This window comes from Talpa europaea, assembly GCF_964194135.1.
Source record: "Talpa europaea genome assembly, chromosome: 1".
In the NCBI taxonomy this organism is placed as follows: domain Eukaryota; kingdom Metazoa; phylum Chordata; class Mammalia; order Eulipotyphla; family Talpidae; genus Talpa; species Talpa europaea.
In genome coordinates, this window is record NC_140073.1 from 65,414,382 (window position 1) to 65,436,592 (window position 22,211).

Here is a 22,211-nt window from a genome sequence, read left to right on the forward strand (position 1 = left end):
GAAGGGGAGGATAAGGAGAGGCAGGAGGAAGGACAAAGTTGGATGGGCTTGAGACTAAAGGGGGTCCCCAGGAGAGGGGGAGGTTCAAGTTTCCCTGCCCCACCCAAGAGAGGGTGGAGCTGAGCAGGGAGAGAAGAAGCTGCAGAGGAGACTGAGAAGGAAGGAGCAGGATGGAGCCAGGAGACCTGGAGGAGGCACATGGAGCCGAGAGCCACGTGAAGAAACTGCGCTGGCCTTGTGGTCGTGGACTGGGTGATGCAGATGTGGGGGAGAGGAGGTGACGATGGCAGCTTTTACCTTGATTTTGCTCTTTTCCTCCCAGAATTGTCTGGTTGTTTCTGACCCTTTTCTGTGCGTCCCCACTGGAAGGTGTTTTAGACTTGAGGCAGCTTTGGGGCCTTGCTCTGGGCCAGTTCCGCTTGGGTGGACTTTTCCCCAAGAGGGGACGGGTAACTTTGGGTGCTTGATCTAGAAACTATATTCTTTGCCTTTCCTGTACTGTTTCCTAATTGTACTAAAGTTCCTTCCCATTAAAGTCTCACATGTTTTGTGCTGACCTGGCAGATGGCAGAACCTATTCAGAGCAGGTGGGTTTGGGAGCCTGGGGTGTCCCTCCCTGCCCGGTCACAGACATCGGGCTCTCCAGGCGATGTCCCAGAGCTGCGGTAGAAAGTGAAAGTGAAGGGCCTCCCCGGTGGCAGCCTCTGCAGCGCTGGTTCGATCCCCCGCTGCTCCCCGACCACCAGGGGAGGGTCCCACATGGCGCGCAGACCTCTCCTGCCGCCCGCTGCCTGCTCCCCGCTCCGGCTCTGGTGAATCCTCTCACCCTCCCACACATCTGGTTCTTGTATAAATAAATAAATAATCTTTAAAAAAAAAGAGCTTTAAAAAAAATAGAAAGTGAAAGTGAAAGTGAAAACGGCGCAAAGGGAGGACTGGCTCTTCCCCAGGGCCGGGGTCTTCGCGCCACCTCCCCATGCTGCACTGCGCGGCGCGCCGACTGGGGTGACGACAGGGACTCGGCACCCCAAGGACCGGCACCCCAAGTCCCCAGCACCCACGAGGGCAGCTCCCTGCCCGTCCCCGACACTTCCGCTTCCGCCCCCCGACTGCGCAGGCGCGGGCGCCATATTGGCCGCGGACGCTCGGCACTGGCGGCGGCTTCTCTCTCCAAGCCCGGAGCCTCCCTCCTCGGGGTCCTTTTCGGGTGAGCCTTTCGGGGGAGCTCGTGGGACGCGGCTGCCCTCCGCGGGGCAGGGGTCGGGGGCGTCGCGCCGGAGCGCGGCCGGGCCTGCGGGCGCCGCCGGGAGCCGCGCGCACCATGACTCTGCACCCGCCTCCTCGGGCAGGTCCGGCCGTGGGGCGCGCGGGGGGGCGCGCGGGGGGGGGCGCGGGGAGAGGGCGTGGGCCGGGGGGGCGGGGGGGGCGCGCGGAGGCGGGGTGGGCGCGCGGGGAGGCGCGCGGCCTTGGAGAGCCGCAGCCCGGCCGGCCCGGCTGCCCGTGGCCCCGCGGCCGCGGTGGCGGCGGCCGGCGCCCGGCGCGCGGCCCGGAGACCCCCGGCGCGCCCCCCCGCGCCGCCCCCTGCCGGCCCGGGCCGCCCCGGCCTTCCCTGCCCGTGCACCCCCGGGCCGCCGCCGCCCGCGCTCTGAGCCGCCGGCGCGTCCGGGCGGAGTCGCGGCGGCCTCTGTCGGGCTGCGGAGCCCCGCGGTCTCCGGGACGCGCACGGCGGGACCCGGCGCTCACCTGTCCGCCCCGCCGCGCTCCGTGTCGGGGGAGCGGGAGGCGGCCGACGCTTAACCTTTCACCCGCGCACCCCGAAGGAGCCCCGGTGCCGAGTTTTTCGGGAAGAGTCATGACGCCGCGGGTCCCTGCGCCCCGCGCGCTCGGGACCCAGAGCCCCCGGAGAGCCGCGCCCCTGACTGGCCGCGTGTTCACAGACCTGGTGCTCGCCTGGCTCCTGCTCCAGCCCCGGCCCTTGGTCACGTTCTCCCCTCCCCGCATCCGCCACTCCCAGCCCTTGCTCTTGGATTCGGAGGTTCTCGGCCTTATGTCGGCCTCACATCGTCTCGTCTGGATTCATTTTCTCAGAAAGTCCCTGCTTCATCCCTCTCCCCGTTCAGCTCTTGGCTCCTGTCTAGTGTGTGTCTACACTTTGCTTTACTGTGGGTGCGGGCCTCCCTCACCCCGCTAGTAGGCGGAGCTCAAGCAGAGAAATAAATTTTTTTCATTTGTAAGTTTCATTTTAATACTTATCCTTTTTTCTTTTTACAGGAATTGTAGAAAGATAAGATAAAAAGATGGTGAGTTTAAAACACACACCCACAGACTGTTGCCTGATAAACCATGTTGCTGGTGCTCACTTGGCAGACTTTTGCATGAGAAAAGTGAAATGGAAGAAAGAGATGGGAATGGTGTTTTCTTCCTTACAAGTTTCTTCTCATGCACTGCACTTAGTGGACCAGAATGTTCTATAAGATGATTTGTGGGCTTGCAGGAGGAATTGACTTGCTTTCAGTGGACAGGAATCACCTTTCTGTTTTTCCTTCACAGTCTCGAAGATATGACTCGAGGACCACTATATTTTCTCCAGAAGGTAAAAAAAGAAATTGCTTAATCTGCCTCAATTAAAAAAAAAAAAAGTATTTGACTTAAGGGGGAAATCTACAAACTTAGGTGGTTGTGACCACCAGGTTGCGTGGATATCATAGAAGAGTAAAAGTGGGTGAGATATTTGTTTGTAGCCTGCCAGTGTTGTGCTTGTTTCTCTAGCCCTGGGGTGAGCGAGCAGAGGAGAGTTAGGTTTCACACTGCTTGTCTTTTGCAGGTCGCTTGTACCAAGTTGAATATGCCATGGAAGCTATTGGACATGCAGGCACCTGTTTGGGAATTTTAGCCAACGACGGTGTTCTGCTTGCAGCAGAGAGACGCAACATACACAAGCTTCTCGATGAAGTCTTTTTTTCTGAAAAAATTTATAAACTCAATGAGTAAGTAAGATCTTTAAAGAAGGCAGTTTAAAAATCTTACTTAATAAGTATATTCCCCAGTGTTCTGGGAAGAAGGCTCTTCCTTTCGACATGGTAGAATTGAAATGCACAGTGTATTGTGTTTTCACTCGAGAAAAGTTTTGCTCACAGTGCTTGAGGCCCAGGACCCTGTGTCATTTTTTTAAGTGCAAGGCTGTGCACTTAATGGGGCAGTGGCTCTCTGTAGTGACAAGACTTGGTACTCACACAGATTTGGGTTAATCTTAGCTCCACTTATATGAGCTGTGTGGCCTCGTACCACCTTCTCTGAGTCTCAGACTTCTAGTGTGGTTCTGGCAGTTAATGAGATAAGCTAATAGTCAGCTGTAAAAGCATTGCTTAAAATGACTTCTCGGGAATTTTGTTGAATTATAATGAATCACCAAATGCCAGGTCTCCCGGAGGTCTGAGAACGGTTAAATGGAGCCCTGTACGCTTAGTAGGGTTTCTGTTCACTGGGTGTGCAGGGCTGTGCCTCTAGCAGAGAGCTGGATTATCTGATCAGAGACCTTCCCTTCAGTGCTGGTTATAAAGACCTTTTGACATACTCATCAGAGGAAATATCATCTGTTCATAGTCACTGTTGGTCCTGCTCGGCAGCTTGCAGGCTTGGCTCGGTGTGGAGACAGAGGGGATTGGGCTATAGGAGAGCCAGGGCAGTCTTCAGGAACAGGAACAGAGAAATGAAATGCACCCATAGTGTGGGCCTACCCTAGATCTCCTAGGCTGCCCTGGAAAACCATCTCCCCTCAGGTGCCCTCACCTTCACCCCCATCAACCCAGGGTTCAAAGAGATTAGATCACTTACTGCCCAAGAGAATGGGGTAGGTCGTATCCCTGTCTGGGAAAACCTTTCTATTTTGCCGCATCATCTCAGGATTTACTTTAGCCTCTTAGTATCCATCCTGTTGTACTATTCACAGGGCCATGACGACAAATCACTGAAAAACTTCAGGGTGCACTAGTTTATCTTTCATGTGGCATGACCTCCAGTTTAAAGTCTCCTACAAAGATAAAACATAGTTTTTGTCTGAAGGGTGTAGCAGCTGTGAAAGCTAGCATTGTAAATTTCTAATAGAATTCAGTACTTTTCAGGACTTGTAAAGACCCCTTGCAAACATTTTCCTTGCTTTCAAATCATTGCCTGTCTTGCCTCCAGGGACATGGCTTGCAGTGTGGCAGGCATAACTTCAGATGCAAATGTTCTGACTAATGAACTGAGGCTCATTGCTCAAAGGTATGGTCATAAATAACATAATTGATGGTATTAACTTGGCTTGCATGGTTTTTTCTTTCAAAGAATTTTTTTTTTTTTTTTTTTATGCATACAAGGACTGGGGTGGAGGCCAGAGGTGTGGGGATGAGAGATTCACCAGAGACGGGGTGGGGAGCAGAAAAGGCAGACTGACTGAAATACACTGTTGAGGGGAGCAGCGGGCGAGTCAGGAGAGGTCTGCTGCGTCGTGTGGGTATGTCCCTAGCTAGGGATCGAACTCATGCTGCAGTGGCTGCCGATAGCTTGATAGCACTTAGTCTTTGACTGCTGTGCCACCAGGGAGGCCCAACGTGGCTTACATGTTTCTAAGGAGAACTCACTTTTGCAAAGATTGAAGTAATTTAAAATATATTAGAAAAAATAGATTTTTTAAACCCAAACTTGTATTATTTACTGTAAGACGGTTAGCATGTTGATGTGCTTTTCTCCCACTTTCAAATTACAAATGACTATTATGTTGTCCCCTGGCATGGATTTCTTTTCAGAGGTATTTTGTTTAGAGTGTGTCTTTGTCTTAGAGAAAACTGATCTGCCAATGTCTTTATCCTAGGTATTTATTACAGTATCAGGAACCGATCCCCTGTGAGCAGTTGGTTACAGCACTGTGTGATATCAAACAAGCTTATACACAGTTTGGAGGTATTGAAGTTTTTGGAAATTTTACTTCAGAAAGTAAAAATGTTTCATGAGTTATTCTTTTTGAGACAGTAAATGGAAAGTGAAGATTAGATAAGTAAACACTGTATGTTCCTGCTTCCTGACTTGACGTCCACTGTGTAAATTATCATAAGCTTTGTAAATAGACATTTGAAAGGCCAGAATAACATTTTCAAATCTGGAGGCAAATTGCTTTTTTCATAATAATGAAATTCAGCTGTGTTCCCTCTCCTGGCTGTGTCTAAATTAGAGAAACAAAAGTAGAATTTTGGGTGGCGCTTATCTCTATGCGGGCCAGAACACAGTGCAGTTTATGAATGCCTGACTTCACAGAAAAGGGTTTAACCACATTAACTGAGCTCGGGTAACTATAGTGATACTAAATTCAGGTTGCAAGTGTGTTTGACTTTTTTTCTTTGTTAAAGGAAAACGACCGTTTGGTGTTTCATTGTTGTACATTGGCTGGGATAAGCACTACGGCTTTCAGCTCTATCAGAGTGATCCTAGCGGAAATTATGGGGGATGGAAAGCCACATGCATTGGAAATAATAGCGCTGTGAGTATTTTTGTGGTACTATAAAATGCAGCAGAAGATCTGACAACTACCATAATTAAATAGCACTGAGTATAAACAGTATTGCAAGATTGCTGTAGCAGCCCTTACTATGACAGGGAAAATATCTGTGATTTCTATTTGTGACAGGGTTGCAGTACTGTTAGTACTACTGGGGTTTATTGTGTATGTTGTTAATGGGAGGAGATGCTAATTTTCAATGAGAAGTTCTGAAAATATGTATGTATTTTCTGTACACTGGTACACAGAACCCCTGAATTCTACCACGGATCCCTTTTTCAGAGGATCCAAGGACCCAGGTTGAAGACCCCATTCATAGAGCGCTGGCCCCTCCCCTGTCACCCATGGCATGTTTACCCTCCCTGCCATTAAAATTGTCTCTTTGGCTATAATGCGATAATACGGACCAGTCCGTATTCCAAAACATGAAAATTGAAAGGAAATTCTCTGTTGATTGTTTTTTACAGGCAGCTGTGTCGATGTTAAAACAAGACTACAAAGAAGGAGAAATGACTTTGAAGTCAGCACTTGCTTTAGCTATCAAAGTTCTAAATAAAACCATGGATGTTAGTAAACTGTCTGCTGAAAAAGGTAATTGATACATCCTCGCCTCTAACTTCTTTGGCTACTTGAGAGGACTTGAGTGTTAATCGTAGTTTACTGAACTAGTAACTTTATAGTTACTGTTTATATAGGTGGCCTGTTTCCTGGAGGACATAGGCTTAGTGAGGTTGCTTTGCTAAGCAAGGCAAACATTGGTGAGCCATGGCGCCACACTCCTGCACTGCATTCAGGTTGGAGGACGAGGACCCAAATGTGCTCAGTGTTCATGGTTAGAACGCTGAGCTGTGTTACTTTTACTTTGTTATTATCTACCTCCTGACAGTGGTATCTGTCATAATGAACACACGTGCAGTTATATTTCTAGACATGGACACTTGCATGTTTGTCTGAGTCTCCCAATTTCTTATGTTAAAATCAAACTTGTAATTTTAATTGCTTTCTTTCACTTGTTATATGACTATATAAAACAATATTTCTAAGTGATATTTCCAAAATGGTGATAAATTAATATTGAATTGGCTTAGGATAATTTATCTCCTGGTCTTAGAAAATGCCATTTCTTTAGGATTGCCCACTGTTGGCTACTTCTACTTAATTTCAGGGAGTCACTGCTCAATTTCCCCTCCTTGCCAATCTCATTTTGGTATCAGCCTATTTGTCCATAGCCTTGGTGTAGCTGCTTTTCACACTTTTTTAAAAAGAGATTTGAAAAGTCCGTAAGAAGTATAATTACTGGTTATAGATTCTGACTGGTTAAAGATACTGGCTAAAGCTTTCAGACACTCTTAACAGAGGAATTGCTCAGAAGGTTCAGATGGGGGAGGAGAAGAAAGATATTTAAATAGAAACATTATAGGGTCTAAGGTGTTCTGTTGATGTCCATAAAATATCCTGAGTCATATTAAGCATACAACATGCAAGAGTGGTGATTTAAGACTGAAGGGAGGGGATGAAACTATGGTTGCCTACTAGGTTGTTTGCTACGTGTCCCTGCCTGTAACACAAATGTGTGTTTGCTTTAGTGGAAATTGCCACGCTGACAAGAGAGAATGGGAAGACGGTCATCAGAGTCCTCAAACAAAAGGAAGTGGAACAGTTGATCAAAAAACATGAGGAAGAAGAAGCTAAAGCTGAACGAGAAAAGAAAGAAAAAGAACAAAAAGAAAAAGATAAATAAACAAAATCAGATTTTTCTAACTCATTTGGGAACCATTTTAGAGTAAAAGTTGTCCTCCTCTTCCACACTGAGAAAGCTTTGACTTTTTTTTAAACTTGTATAGTGGGAAAATAGGACATGACGAACTGAATTGGGTCCTTGTTGCTGTCCTGTTGAACACTCTTCATGGACATCCTAATCACCTTCTACCCTTTTTTTTGGAATAAAACTTGGAAAGAATGGAAATTGTGAAGGAAACAATTTTATAGCAATAATTGTTAAAGATACTAGGAGTAGTAGGGCTATCTATGATCTTTCCATGCTTTATACTGTGGCAGCCCTTGCAGTTACTTGCAAGTAAGATGTTAAAATTGACAAATGTAAACAAAAAGAGAAAGATGGGACTATGCAGTAAGGATTTCCTTTGCTGTCATTCTATGCCATCGTGAAGCACCTTCACACAATTTAGCAAAACTGAAAACTGTCCTGGCCTCTGATAGAGTAATTTGATGAGGCCTAACCTGGGAAACAATCACTTTACTGGGTATTGCAGTCTTTGATTTTGATGGGTATTCATACTGGAAAGTGGGAGCTGTGCTTACTTGAAACTGTGTGTGTGTGTGTGCACATGCATACATGTTACACATACATTAATAAATCATGGAAGACAAGTCAAATGAAAACCCTATGTACCCACTACCCAGCTTCAGAAACAGCCAGAACTTTAAAAACCCTCTCTGTGTCCCTTTCAGTGCTCTTTCTGGGGAAGCGATTAATATTCTTGAGTTTATCCTCCTCTTAGGTGTAGTTTTCACACTGGTTCCGCCCCCCCCCACCTCCTGCCCACCCCCTGCACCAGGTGATCTGAGGAGGTCTATCAGAAAAAAATCCCACCCCTTCACAAAAGTAGGCACATTCCTGTGCCAGGTGATCTGCCTCCAGGGCTTAGTTTGAGAATGAATATGGGGGCCACGGCAAAAACAGAGATGTGTGGGTAGAAGGAGGATTCCAAGCATCTTTCGGTGAGGGCTGAAGTGGGCCATGCCACGTGTTGGATGCTGTGTTGCTCAGTTAATTTCTCTAGAGTCCTCTGGTAGAAGAGCAGTGCTACTTAAAATGTAGTTGCTAGTCAGGAACTTCCCCATCACCTGGTTTGCTAGAAATGCAAATTCTGGCTTCCCATCACAACAAAAATGTTGGCAAAGAACCCAGTGATCTGTTTTAATAGGCCCTGCTTGTGGTTTTTTTTTTTTTTTTTTTTTTGTGGGACCCTCGCCAGCGGCTGGGAACAAACCGGTGCTGCAGAGGCTGCAGGCAGCCTCCCAGCCCAGCGCACAACCACTGCGCCACCACGGGAGGCCTCTGCATGTGTTTTTTAATGCAAACTATGGCATGAGAAGTGCCTGGCTGCTTATTAGAATCTTCTGGAGAGCTGTTAAAACTACCTGGGCTATACCTTCATAGCATTTAAGCTCTGGCGTGGTACCCTCAGGAGCATTTTTGTAAAACTCCGGGTGATTGTCCTGAACTCAGAGCCAACGGTGCATGGAGCCTGAGCATACTTCCCAGTTGTCCAACAATGGGATGTGAGATTCTAGCCTTATCCCCATTATTCTCGTAGGAATTAGTGATTTCTTGCAATTTCTGTGCAGACTAGCTTCACGTATTCAAGCTACGGTATTCCCAAACCACTTCAACATTGTGCCTTTTTTTTTTTAAGGTTTATTTTTTAATTTATGCATATAAGAACAGGTGTAAGCCACAGGTACAAGGGGTAGAGGATTCACCAGAGACAGTGGGGAGCAGAACAGGAGAATCTACTGAAACACACTGCTGTGGGGAGCAGTGAGTGAGACAGGAGGTCTCCAGCACCATGTGGGTTGGCTCCCTTGCCAGGGATCTAGCACTCATGCAGTAGTGGCTGCTGATCGCTTGATAGCACTGAGACTTAAAACCCCTGCACCACCAGGGAGGTCCTCTTCTAAATTATTCTTTGCTCTCCAATCTCTACAGTTGATTTTTGTTATTTATGGTAGTTCTGTGAAGTTACCAGTTACACCGAATCAACAAAAATTGAGCCACCGGTCTTGGTAGGAAAAGTATTTGTAAGTCTTTGGTCACATTTTCATTAATTGGTCAATACACCCTTGCTATGTTGATTTTGCTTCATGGTGTTTCTGTTTAAGAATATTTAATGTACGGACACTAAACCTGCCTAAGAAAGTAACATATTTTCTCTGTAATGCACATCACAACCTTTCTGAACTTAGGAACAAACACTAGCTAGAACTTTAGCTGTATACCCCAGGGAGCCATTTTAAACAGCAAAATCAACAAAAATGCAAAAAGTGGCACAAAATAGACCAAAGGAATGCTTGCTCACAGGACAGTTGGAACAAAGCAGTGTCACCTTGTCTGAGCTCAGCTAGGAATGTTCACATCAGACTCTCTAGCTGGCTGCGTATCTGCAAATGACCACAAAAGCAGTGTGAGTGTTGATTCTGAGGTTACAAGAAAAATTTCCGCAAGCTCACCAATTTGCCTATGTAGGAGAACAGCAAGGTTCCATGGTGCATCTTCCATGATGCTCTCAGAGTAAATCCTGTTGACTTTATCCATCTCCAGAGTAAATCCAGAACCCAATCATTTCCCACCGGAGGGAATTCTGGTCCAAGTCACCACTGTCTCTCACTGGGATTATTACAGCCCCTCGCTGATATCCCTGTTCCCCTTTCCTTCCCTACAGTCAGTTCTCAACACAGCATCCAGAGTGATCCTTCACAAATACAAGATCATACTACTGCTTTGCTCAAAACTCTGTTTCCTAACGTTATGACGACTTCAAAGACTTAGTCAATAAGAAAGCTTAGCATATTTTACCACCATGCTAGGAGCAAGTGTTGAGTTTTAACAATGGACAAATTTCAATATATTCGCCTTTTTGTTGAGATCAATCCACACGCATGGTAGGAGTAGGAGGGACTGCTCCTGCAACTGTTGTTTTGTTTTTTCTGCTTTGGTTTGCACTCAGCCCTTTCTTCCTCTGCATAATTTTGGCCCTTGGTTACAGAACCTTCTGTTTCCAGAGTGTTGCCTGATGCTTCCAGAATGTGGCCTTACGGACCCACATCTGCTCATGGGTTTCCCTGGCACTGCTACACAGAAGCACCTTGAGCAAAACACAGGAAACCAAAGAGCAAAATGTTTTCATCTTAAGTCAAAATTTTAAAATCAATCTTGAGTTAACTCCATTTTGGGGAGTTACAAATCATGCTTTGGAAAATAAATCATGTGGGGAAAAAATGTATTGCGGTGTATAATTTTACTTCTGGTGTTTTTCTTAATCCGCAAATAAGCAAAACTTTGGAACTTCTACAATCTAGCACTCTGACAGTTGCAAGAAAATATTTGCTTTAGTGGTGCAAAAAATTCCATGTTCAGAAAACGATCATGTCTTTGTTTCTTATACTTACCATTTTCCTGGTACTTTTAGGTGATGGACATTTGTGGATGTGTAAGGCATGTCCTCGGCTCTAAATATGCAGTCTTTCTGGAAAGGCAGGGCTGTAATCAATTATTGAATAATGTGGCTGATGTGCTAGACTCCAGGTGGTTGTATCTGCAGGCTGGCGAGTAAAGGCAGAAGGAGCAGCATGTGCAAGTCTGGTAGTGAGAAAGTGTCATGTATTTATGGAAAGCCAGTAGCTGAACAGAGCTACAGCACAGCTTGTTGGGGAAGATGGGTAATGACAAAGATGAGGCTGAAGATAAGCAATGAGAAGACAGCTTTGCAGAATTTGAAGTTTGTGTCATATGCAATGCAGAGACTGCTGAGATTTTTGAGTTAATGAGAGAAATAATTACTCTAGTTTTCAAAGTCCAGAAGATGGATTAGGTGAGAAGAGACAGAACACAGGGAGAACAGTTAGGAGACTAAAGAAGAGATGAGGTGAGGAAGGCAGAGGGTTTTAGAGAATGTGTGTAAGGGACTGCCCTGGGGGATGCTTTCTAAGAGTGGAGGCTGAATAATGCTTCAGGTCTAACTCAGAAAAGTAGTCACAATCTGATCTATGAAGGCATTAAGTGAACATGAGGAACTACTCTTAAAATTTCCTAATGTCTTTCCTAATTTCCTAATGTCCAACAGTGTTGTTTTGACTTGAGATCCAGTAGAAACTAGTATCAATGGTAGGGAAGAAGTCTATGAAAAACATCGTGCATACGCTGTGGGCAAAAACCCCACCCTATTTTCTTCCAGTTATTGCTCATCTATATTCTTCTGTACACTATCAGTCTAGTTCCTTTGCCCAGTTTTCTGTCGCAGCAGTTAATATTTCATTGATGAGCTCACTTAAGGATGGCTCTTTGTCATCTATGTTACAAATATTTTCCTGCTTACATTTTTCGTGATGCTGAAGGCTTTTTGTGTCTCTATAGGCAAAGCTAGCAATCGCTGACAGCTGTTAGATGATGCATATAATATTTCCTGTTCCAATGTATATAAACATTACTCTAGTTAATTTATGATTTTATTGGCTTATCAGACACAATTTATATAATTCGTATCTATTTTTTTACTCCAAGAAAATTTTATTTTGCACATCACTAGACATTGTCATTAGTTACTGCATAAATGCTGCTCGTGCTGTTATCCAAAAGACATGACCATTTTATGTCCACAGTCCACTTTTATAGCATCAAAGAGAATTTTCATGACTTGCATAGGTGTATTTATCAGTGAACGTTTAAGTGAGGTGCAAGTTAACATCTGTAATATCTGATGATTTTCACATAGCAATGTAGGCCTATTTTTAATCACCTTTCAGTTGAGTTACCAAATGTAAAAAATAATCAATAATTTGGAAATTCTAGAGGTTTCCAATGCACTTAAAAAATTGTTGCAGTGAGGTTTTTAAGAGCTATCTTCCATGTCCACATCCTGTTGTAGTTTCTACACCCTTTTTTCTTCCAGTCGCTTTCCTTTGTCCGGTAAGATGGGTGTTTTGTTTGGTGTCTCTGATATGCTGAAATTTCTGTGGTCCTTTACTTTTCTTTAGTGTGTTCATTATGAATTTAACTTGGTAATTGTTTGATCCTCTTCAACTCTCTTCAGTGCAGCAATAGTTTTACTCCATAGCTCTTGCTGGTGTTTGAGAGACTCATTTCTATGTTTTTCAAATTCATATGAATTTCCACTGTAAGCTTTTTACTAGCTGTTTTCTAGAATGCTTTCATCCACCTGACTTTTTGAGGACTATACTTCTTTTGAACATTTTTATCACACTGGCTTTACAGAATCTGAACACCTCTCCATCATTGTAGAAGAACATGGTTCCCTGACCATTATATGTCTTGGAAGAGAAATGACACATCTTCCATGTGCATGTGGAAACCACTGGGTAGCCTTTGGTTAAAGGAGGAGCCTGAGGGGCCTCCCTGGTGGCCTAATAGTTAAGTCTCAGCGCTATCACTGCTGCTGCTGCTGCTGAGTTCGGATCCCCGGCCAGGGAGCTACCCACATGGCGCAGCAGACCTCTCCTGTCTCGCCCACTGCTCCCCTCAGCAGTGTATTTCAGTCAGTCTGCCTGTTCTGCTCCCCACTCTGTCTCTGGTGGATTCTCTCACCCCACACTCCTGACCTGTACCCCAGTTCCTCTATATAAACTTAAATAAAATCTTTAAAAAAAAAAAAAAAGTAAAGGAGGAGCTTGAGAGTAAGTGACCTGATGTGGAATCCCTGGCCCTACTTGTTACCTGGAATACTGTCTTGGTGCCCAGAGTTCTTGCTGGTCAAGTTAAATGTACATTCAGGAGGGAGACCTGTAGCGGCAGGAAGAACACAGGGCAGGTTTTCTATGATTTGAGCAGACGGGTGAAGGAGGAGTCCTGGAGACCTCAGTGGCTTTTTCAGGCTTTTATTGCATGTTTACCAGGTACATGGCAGGCAGGGGTGCCAGGGGGCCAGGAGGCTGGCAGGCCTCCCAGCACCCGGCAAGTTTTCACTCTTACTGGGCCCTCCGGCCTTCTCTCGTGGCCTTTTCTTCTCTGCTCCTTTCGCTCTGCTGTTCCTCTTGCTCTGTTCTCTTCTGGTTCTGCTGGCGTCCCTGTGATGCCACCCTTATAAGCACAGTCTTAGCCCAGGTGTACCCACTTACACATGCCCACACCCTACTCCAGGCGCCCTCCATCAGGCATGTATTCAGGACCGCAAGGATCCATCATTAATCCTAATGGCAGGAGGGCAGAAAAGTCTGAAAATCACTTACCCTACAGAGGCGGATTCCACTTTGTGGAATTCAGTGTTTCAGGATTTAGCATGAGGGGTCAGCTATTGCACATGGATTTGTGTCCCCACTGGGCCCATCTTCCAGAAGGCTGTTGTGGGCCTCTGAAGGTGGAGGTTTTTAGTAGCCAACCTCAGAGAAGAAGAATTTGGAGGCTTTACAAGTAGCCAACCTACTGAAACAGTATTTTGGTTTTGCTGCTGTTGTGGCCTGGCAGAGAAGGCAAAGACCTGCAGCCAGGTGTCTTACTGAGCTGTGTGAGTGCGGTCATCACTCAACTGCTGTAGCTGTTGTTTTGAGAGGAAAAGTTTGGAGGCTTCGCAAGTAGCTGAGCCATTGAAACTCTCCCTGGTTTTGCTGCTGTTGCGACCTAGCAGAGACAGCAAAGACCCAGAATCAGACATTTTACTGAGATGCATGAGTGTGGCTGTTTGTCGGGTCATTAGACCTCTGCAGCTGCTGTTTTGAGTGTTGCTTGTCTGCTGCTGTGCTGGGGCATCTCGGCAGTTCTGGGAGCATTTCCTGTTGTCTTCTGTTTTCTTCATGAGTTGGAACCTGGACTATGTCTGGCTGCCACGTGTCTGCGGTGGCAGGAAATGCCATCTTAGACACGTGGCCTATTGTTCGGGACAGGAGCTCTGCGTCCTCAGTGGTAGGACGACGCCATTGTAACTGCTTTGGTGCAGGACTGAGAAACACAAGACACAGCTTTGGGGTGAGGTAAATGGCCATTATTGGCCTCAGTAACTATTGGCTTTTCCCTGGTTTGTTAAATAAATCCCTTTGTTGTTGTTCCCTGAGCCTAGTAGACTTGCAATTGTGCAAGCGGGTAATGAACTCAGACAGTGAACTCAAGCTATTTGGACATGTCCTTGGCCAGTTTTGGTGCCCCCTTGCTGCCCTGTGTCAGTAAGACTAGGGGTTAGACATAGTATGCTTTGATTAGCAGGAACAATGGAGACCCCCAAACAATAGGCCCTGGTCACTTCAGCCTAGCTTGTATCAGACACACCCTAGCTTGTACACATCCCCACGCATGTACATTCCTCCACGGACTTGGCCCCTTCTCTGAGCCTGATCCTCAATAAATATGAGACTGCCCTTGTAAGAGGGCTGCACCTTTTAAGTGTAAGCCCCTCTAGGCCTCTCACTGTTCCAAACCGACTTGGACTTTGAGTTCTCTTTCCTTTGTCCCACAAGGTGACAACCTGGTATCTATTTTTAAAGGTTGTATTCAAATTAACCAGGCAACTTCCTTGTTCAGTCTAATTGGGAATTGTGCATTCGTGAATAAATTCAGATTTATGTAAAATGAGATTGTTTATTCACTTTTTTTTTGATAACACATTTACTGAAATATAACTCACATGCCATGCAATTCTGCCATTTAAAACATATGCTTCAGTGGCTTTTATTATATTCACAGAGTTGTGCAACCATCACCACAGTTTTAGAACATTTTTATTATCCTCAAAAGAAACCCCAACCCACTTTGCCATCACCCCTAAGATCTCCCCAGGCCTAGGCAACCACTAAACTTTTTATGTCTCTATAGATTTGCCTAGTCTGCACATTTCATATAATGGAGTTATTTAGTTTGTGACCCTTTGCAACTGGCAGCTTTCACTGAGTATAATGTTTTCAAGGTTCATCCATGTTGTAGAATGTACTGGTAATTCATTTCTTACTGGATGAGAGAAATAATAGCGTTAATTCATTTCTTTCTATTGTTGAGTAATCCGTTGTATAAGATTACACCACATTTTGTTTATCAGTTGGTGATTATGGACACTAGAATTATTTCCTTTTTGGGCTATTATGAATAATGCTTCTATGAATACTCAGGTAGAAACTTTGGGGTTTCCATTTATCTTGAGTATATATTTAAAGGTAGAATTGCTTGGTTTATTTTTGATCTACCTTGATACCATATATTCATATTAGTGCTACTGATTTTAAAAGGAGTCCACTTTCCCCTATTTTCTCCTGTAAAATGGGAGATGGATTGCTTTTTTGAGTAAATGGATATAGACTTGCTAGTTATCGTTACTGTAGGTCTCACAGTTGGAGAGGGTTTTCACTTCCTTTCTTCTTGGCAAGAAGAATCTTTTCCCCAGGCTCCTGTATACTTAACACCAGGAAAAGTCAAGTCTGTAATTCTGTATAAGCCTTACATAATTGCATTCTCTGAAAATTTCAGAATCATAATGAATGGGAGAACCTAGGTAAATTGTCTATCAGGAAAATAATTTATTTTTCTGTTTACAAAAGCAATACATGGTCACGTTGGAAAATGCACAACAAATTAAATAAAAATGAACTATTATGTCTTGTCCAGAGATAGCCACTGTTAGCTTTTATCACTGGCCTACTGTGGCATCTGAGGAACTGATAGACTTTGGCAAATTAAAGACAAACTGTTTCAAAGTTGTCTTGAAAGAGGGTTTAAATAGTTTTCTTTCCTTCTCATTACCTTTCTACAGCATTTTGCAGCCTTAGAAAACCCTGTTTATGCAACACAGCAGAAGCTATCACTGGTTAAATAAAAAGTAATGTGTCATTATTTATATTCCTTAGTGCTAATTCTCACAATAATTCTGTAAAACAGGTGTTATAATTCCAGCACTCAGTTATTGAGGTTATGTGCTCAGTGGTTTAGATTTCTATTATGTAGTTGAGAAAACTGAAACTTAGCAAAAGTGAGTAATTTGTGCCTCGTCACACAGCTCCAGGGCCTCAGGCCAGGGCAAGCCATCACTGTACCCTGCTTAGGCATCTAGAATATTCTCTCACATTTGCCCCGCCACCCTGTTCTGTCCTCAACTGCTAGAATGGTCTTCTCAGCATAAAAATTACAGCACATGTCTCAAACATGCCATCAGTTTTCCATCAGAGAATCTCATGAATTTACCATGAAGCTTGAGCTTCAGAACCCTCCGCTTGCACAACCCCTACCAAGGCCCAGGGAAGGACTCTAATAGTGTGCTCGTATGTTCTAATGGTAAAGTCTGAAAAGGTAAAATCTCTGACTGCAATTGACAAGTGCTACTGCCTGTTTCCCACAAACTCCTCCTTCTTTTCTTGTGTGAAGAGCTGTCACTCACCATCCAGGGTAGAAATGACTTCCAGGGCATTTTCTGTCACTCACTGCACAGCTTACCTGCTACCATGACAGAAGATATAGAATGGATATGTGTGTGTCCACAGGAACAGCATCTTCTGCGGTGCCCATCATGGGCACTTTTTGGAGAGTGGAAGGTAAATAGGCTGTGCAGATAAACACAAAAGACGTGGTGTCAGAACCCAACCCATGGCAAACTTTCAGTCTTCAGATTTGTAAATTATGAATTGAGTATTTGGTACTCATAATGGGAAAAAAAGTACTGTACAGGTGTGGCAAATAGTTCATCCATATGATTATCTATTATCTGTATTATTTGTCTACTGGATTATTTGATACTGGATTATTGTCTACTTTGAAAAATATTTCTAGAGGTGTTTTTCCATTCTAGAAAATACCCAATTTCATACCCAAATTTCATATTCTGTTTTATTCTTTTGCTTAAAGAGATCCCTGCTCCCACCCACATAACATGATCTCCAATATATAATCTTGATTCAGCCCTTTCCATTGTACTGGAAATAAAGTCCATCCCCTTCATTCTTTAGCGGGCAGAATGAGGGGCACCCCACAACCTCCCAGCATGCCTGTTTTGAATGAGTTCTCCCATCTGTTGCATAAAGACAAAACATACTCTTGTGTGTAAGACCTTCAATAGAAAAGAACTTTAATACAATTAGATTGCAATAGGGAGAAGAGAAGAGAAATAATATAGTTAAAATAATTTCCCATCAAGCACCCAAAGTTACCCATCCCCTCATGGATAAATGCCCACCCAAACAGGCTTGGCGCAAAGCAGGACCGCTGAGGTCCAAAGGCCTGCCACAGGTCTGAGACACCTTCTGGTGGGGACCCATAGTAAAAGGGCAGAAGGGTCAGGGAGGTCTGGAAGGAAAGGAGCAAAATCAAAATAAAGTCAAGATAAAGGCTGCCATCGTCAGCCTTCTAATGGGTCTCCTTCCAATGTTCCCAAGTCGCTGGGACAAGCCCAAGGCTGAGAAGCAAGTGCAGCTTCTTCACACATCTCTCTGCCCCTCGCAGATCCTCCAGGCTCCTCCTAGTCCTCTTCTTTCCTCCCCGCTGGTTTTCCTAAGTCTTTTCTAGCTACTCCTTGCTACTCACAACCTTTCCAACCTTCTTTGGGGAAGCCTAGAACCTCCCCTTTCTATAAGTTTTAAACTGTTACACTACCTATAGAAACTAAGTTCAAATTTATGTTTATTAGAAGAGTTCTCACAGTGTAAAATCTGTTGGACTAGGTTTGAATCCTCATTTTAATTACTTCATGAACTCTGTCTAAATATCATTGTGGCTTTATTTTCTGTTAATGGGGCACAAAATTCTAAAGCATTTTTCGTCTATAACTTCTGTGTAATTTGTCCTTTGGATTCATTTTTAGTGTACATAACAGAGACTATAAATAACTATAATTTCCACAACTGAAAGTAAGACACAGGTTGTATATTTGATAGTATTTAAATTCTACCTTTTGCACAAAATCAAACATTTCTAATTTTTCTTGCAAACATCAAAGTAAAGGCATAACTGTCTTTCTTAAATGTATAATAGTATATCACCTATGAAGAATAATGCTCTTAATGCTACTCCTAATAAGCTGTTCTTAATTATTTACTTGATATACAAATGTTGAACTTTTGCATATTAAATAATTACAAATCTGCTGATGGAGCATATCTATAGAAATTCACATTTATCTTTTTACTGTGGAAATTGCTTTATTTTTATTTTATTTTGATAAAACTAAAAGCAGCTTTATTGTGCTATATAAAGATTGTATCTCTATAAGGTGTACAACTTGACTGGCATATGTGTACAATGTAAAACAATCACTATAATCAAGCTTATTAACATATCCATTACCTCATCATAGTTACCATTGTGTGTTGGGAACGGTTGAGATTTAATTTACGATCTATTCTGTTAGCAAATGGCAAGTGAGACAGTTGAAAAGAAATCATGAGCCATCCAGCGTGATGTGAGTCTCCAAGCTGAACAAAGGAAATTGAATCACTAACCAAAGCTCTTGTTTGAACAAGGGAATGGAACCACCAACTGGGTAGCCCTGATTCCACAGAGAAATTAAATCTGTGTTAATGTAAGAGAAGACCCTCCCCCTTCCCCACCTCCCTGCATCTGGTTCTGTGGTTCGGAGGGGCATGCCTGGCTCTGCTGCAGGGGCCCCGTGCCAGCGCACACCCTGCACAAGCTGCACAGACAGTGGGGTTTCAGTTTTGAAACTCAGGTGTTTTAGAAAATAGCCACTCAGACTTGAGACCCAGGTACCCTGAAAGGGAAATAAGCTAGGGCAGTAGACAGATTTACACTCAGACCTCTGAGATTTACTGAGACCTTCACTTCAGAGACTTCCCCAGACCTCCTAGATTCATCAAGACCTTTGCTTGGAAGGCCTCCCTGGTGGCCTAGGGGTTAAGTCTCAGTGCTATCACTGCGACACCTGAGTTTAAGCCTTGCCAGGGAGCTACCCACATGGCGCAGCAGACCTCTCCTGTCTCGCCCACTGCTCCCCTCCGCAGTGTATTTCAGTCAATCTGCCTGTTTTGCTCCCCACTCTGTCTCTGGTGAATCTTCTCACCCCCCACACCTCTAGCCTACACCTCAGTTCTTCTATGCAAAAATTTTTTAAAAAAGACCTTCACTTTAGTCTTAGAGACCTTGAGTTTCTGCCTTCAGTTCTCCACTCCTCTCTTTGAATCATTGACTGCTGCTGCCTGACCTCCAGCACTGCTGCCTGACTGCCTAATCATTGCTTCCATCTGCAGCTCAGCTTCCACATCACCTGCTGATAGGAGCCACCAGCCTGTTTTTGGTGCCTGATTCTCTGGCACCTCCTCTCAAAAAGCTGGCCAATGTTACCCGATTCTCCACCTCACCTCCTGCTCACCAGTGCTGACTGGCATTGTTGACCTGTGCCCAGCCGTCTCTAAGAAATGTCCGCCACTTCTGATCTTCTGACACCACAACCTGAGTGGTGCTCCTGTCTCTGGCACTGCCAGCCCAACCTCCAGATAGGTGCTGCTGGCTGCTGTGGTGCCACCTCATCAGTGCCACCTGTGGCCACCTGCAGCTGCCACTGTGAGTTGGGTCCTGGTCTACTACTTATTGGTGTGTGTAATGGCAGGAAGGACACAGGGCAGGTTTTCTGATCCAGCAGACCAGGTAAAGGAGGAGAGAGTCCTGGACCCTCAGTGGCTTTTGCAGGCTTTTATTGGGATTTACCAGGTACACAGCAGGCAGGGGTGCTGGGGGGCCGGGAGGCTGGCAGGTCTCCCAGCCCCCAGCAAGTCTTCGCTCTTTCTGGGCTCTCCGGCCTTCTCTCTGCTTCTCTGCTCTTGGCTTCTCTGCTTCTTTCTTGGCTTCTGCTGGCGTCCCCATGACGACGCACCTAAAAGCCCCATCTTAGCCCAGGTGAATCCCATCTACGCAGGCCCACACCCACACCCTACTCCAGGAGGCCCCCATCAGGCATGCATTCAGGACCGCAGGGTTCTGTCATCTATGCTAATGGCGGGAGGGCAGAAAAGCCAGATACTTTTCACCTTACCCTACAGGGTGCCAACAGGCTCCAGGCTTTCATGGAAGGAACGATGCCTTCATATGATTTGGACTACTGGACATTGCAGACACAATCTGGGATAGGACAGATAGTCATTTGTGGTTTTAGAAACTCTTTCCTTCTCTCTCCCAATTTCCCCCTTGTAAATAATCTCTGTGTTGCACTCTGAGTCTGAGTCATGTCTTAGAGTTGTAAGCATATGGGTGAGCACCCACAAACCATGATATTCCCCCAGGTTTTGCATGCTTTTGCTAAGATAACCTAAAAAGTCCTTTTGAACAATTGGACAAAAATCTTCACTGGCAAGCCTTAAACATAAACAAATGAACTACCAGACTAACAAAGGGAGAATACTAGAACAAACATGCTTTGAATCTTGATTGATAATTGTTTTAGAATTTTCTGGAGGGGAAGGCTAAGAGCCCTTCAAGTAAGCCAGGTGTAGGGGAAGGTAAAAAGCATCAGGCTTTTCTGCCCTCCCGCTATCAGGATAGATGATGGATCCTTGCGGTCCTGAATGCATGCCTGATGGCGGGCACCTGGAGTAGGGTGTGGGCAGAGGTAGATGGGATTCACCTGGGCTAAGACTGGGCTTTTAAGGGCAGCATCACGGGGATGTCAGCAGCAGCAGAAGCCAAGATAGAGAGAGAGAAGGTCGGAGAGCCCAGATAGAGTGAAGACTTGCTGGGGGCTGGAGGCCTGCCAGCCTCCCAGCACCCCTGCCTCCTGTGTACCTGGTAAACCCCAATAAAAGCCTGCAACAAGCCACTGAGGGCTCTGACTCCTCCTTTACCCGGTCTGCTGAATCATAGAAAACCTGCTCTGTGTCCATTCCTGACCCTACAGATGCTATATTGCACCTTTTTAAGGTAGAAAACAATATTTTCATTATAACGACAGGAGCCACTATTTGTCCTGGCGCCCTTTCATTTGCCTTTTTTTTTTTTAAATAGTTAAATTGACATTTCCCAGTTCACTGGTGTTTGGTGATTGGTTCTGTGGCATTGTGGTATATATATCCTGTTATTAAATTCTATTGGTTGAGTTTAGTTTTATATACGGTTTATACATTTTTGTGATATTTGATTTTATGTGCCACCACTTCATTATTACAATCTAATAAAAATATGACCAATTTTCTTTCTTAAAGCTCTCTACATTTAAATTTTAAGTACAGGCATTGAAACAGCTGCTGAAAGAGATCTTTTATTTTCATATCATTTCTTTTTACGGATTGACTTTTAATACACTATCAATTCTTGCTTTTTTTCTTCTATCTGTGAAAATGCATTTAATTTCAGCAGTAAAATTGACAGCATCCATTTTTATCTTTAATTAATTTTTCGGTTTGGCTTTCATGTTAAGAGCTCACAGCAGAATTTATTACCAAGCCATAATGGAAATGCTGAATGGAAGATTTGGAGAATCTGCTTAGCTCTGAATTTAGCTCAGTTGACCCCATTATAAAAAAGAAAAATCAACTAAAAAATTGATATGAAAGACGATCACTTGCAGATGACAAAGTTTATTTTTGATTCCTGCTACTTATTTGGTCTCCTAATTCCCTTCCCAGCACTCTCCCAACTCCATAACACCAATTGCCCTTCATTTAAGGGTTTTGTAAGGGGATAAATAATAACAGGTGTCTCCTATTGGGTCTAACAATTTGGCCCCTCACTGAGCATTTCACAAGTTTCAATCTCGGACCGGTTTTAAGGTACCAAAGATCAGGATTTAGTCAAAAGAGAAAGATTAAGTTTTTAGTTGGATGAATGAATGGTATGTGTTGGAAGTCAGAGCACCTGAATTTGACTCTCTGCTCACCATTTTCTAGCTCACTAGCACTAAGATTTTGGGCAAACTACTTACCATATCACAGGAGCAGTGATAGCTAGTGACAGGCAGAGAGACTTGGAGGAAAACCCAACTTAAAGTTCGGTTTGTCTCTCAAGAGGTAA

General features: G+C 44.4%; 1 protein-coding gene across 1 annotated transcript; it reads left to right on the forward strand.

The window, feature by feature from the left end:
* Positions 1-2,835: 2,835 nt before the first annotated feature.
* On the forward strand, positions 2,836-7,298 carry PSMA4 (proteasome 20S subunit alpha 4). The gene is made up of 6 exons (XM_084241455.1): positions 2,836-2,987; positions 4,186-4,263; positions 4,853-4,941; positions 5,385-5,515; positions 6,001-6,124; positions 7,120-7,298. Exons 1-6 carry the CDS (start codon positions 2,851-2,853, stop codon positions 7,272-7,274), a joined length of 714 nt encoding a protein of 237 aa, XP_084097581.1. The 5' UTR covers positions 2,836-2,850; the 3' UTR covers positions 7,275-7,298.
* The last annotated feature ends 14,913 nt before the right edge of the window (positions 7,299-22,211 follow it).

Coding starts and splice junctions, on each gene's coding strand:
- PSMA4 (XM_084241455.1), top strand. CDS start 2,851: ATGGAAGCTATTGGACATGCAGGCACCTGTTTGGGAATTTTAGCCAAC. Junction 4,942..5,384: donor AGCTTATACACAGTTTGGAG/GTATTGAAGTTT, acceptor TCTTTGTTAAAG/GAAAACGACCGTTTGGTGTT. Junction 6,125..7,119: donor TAAACTGTCTGCTGAAAAAG/GTAATTGATACA, acceptor TGTTTGCTTTAG/TGGAAATTGCCACGCTGACA.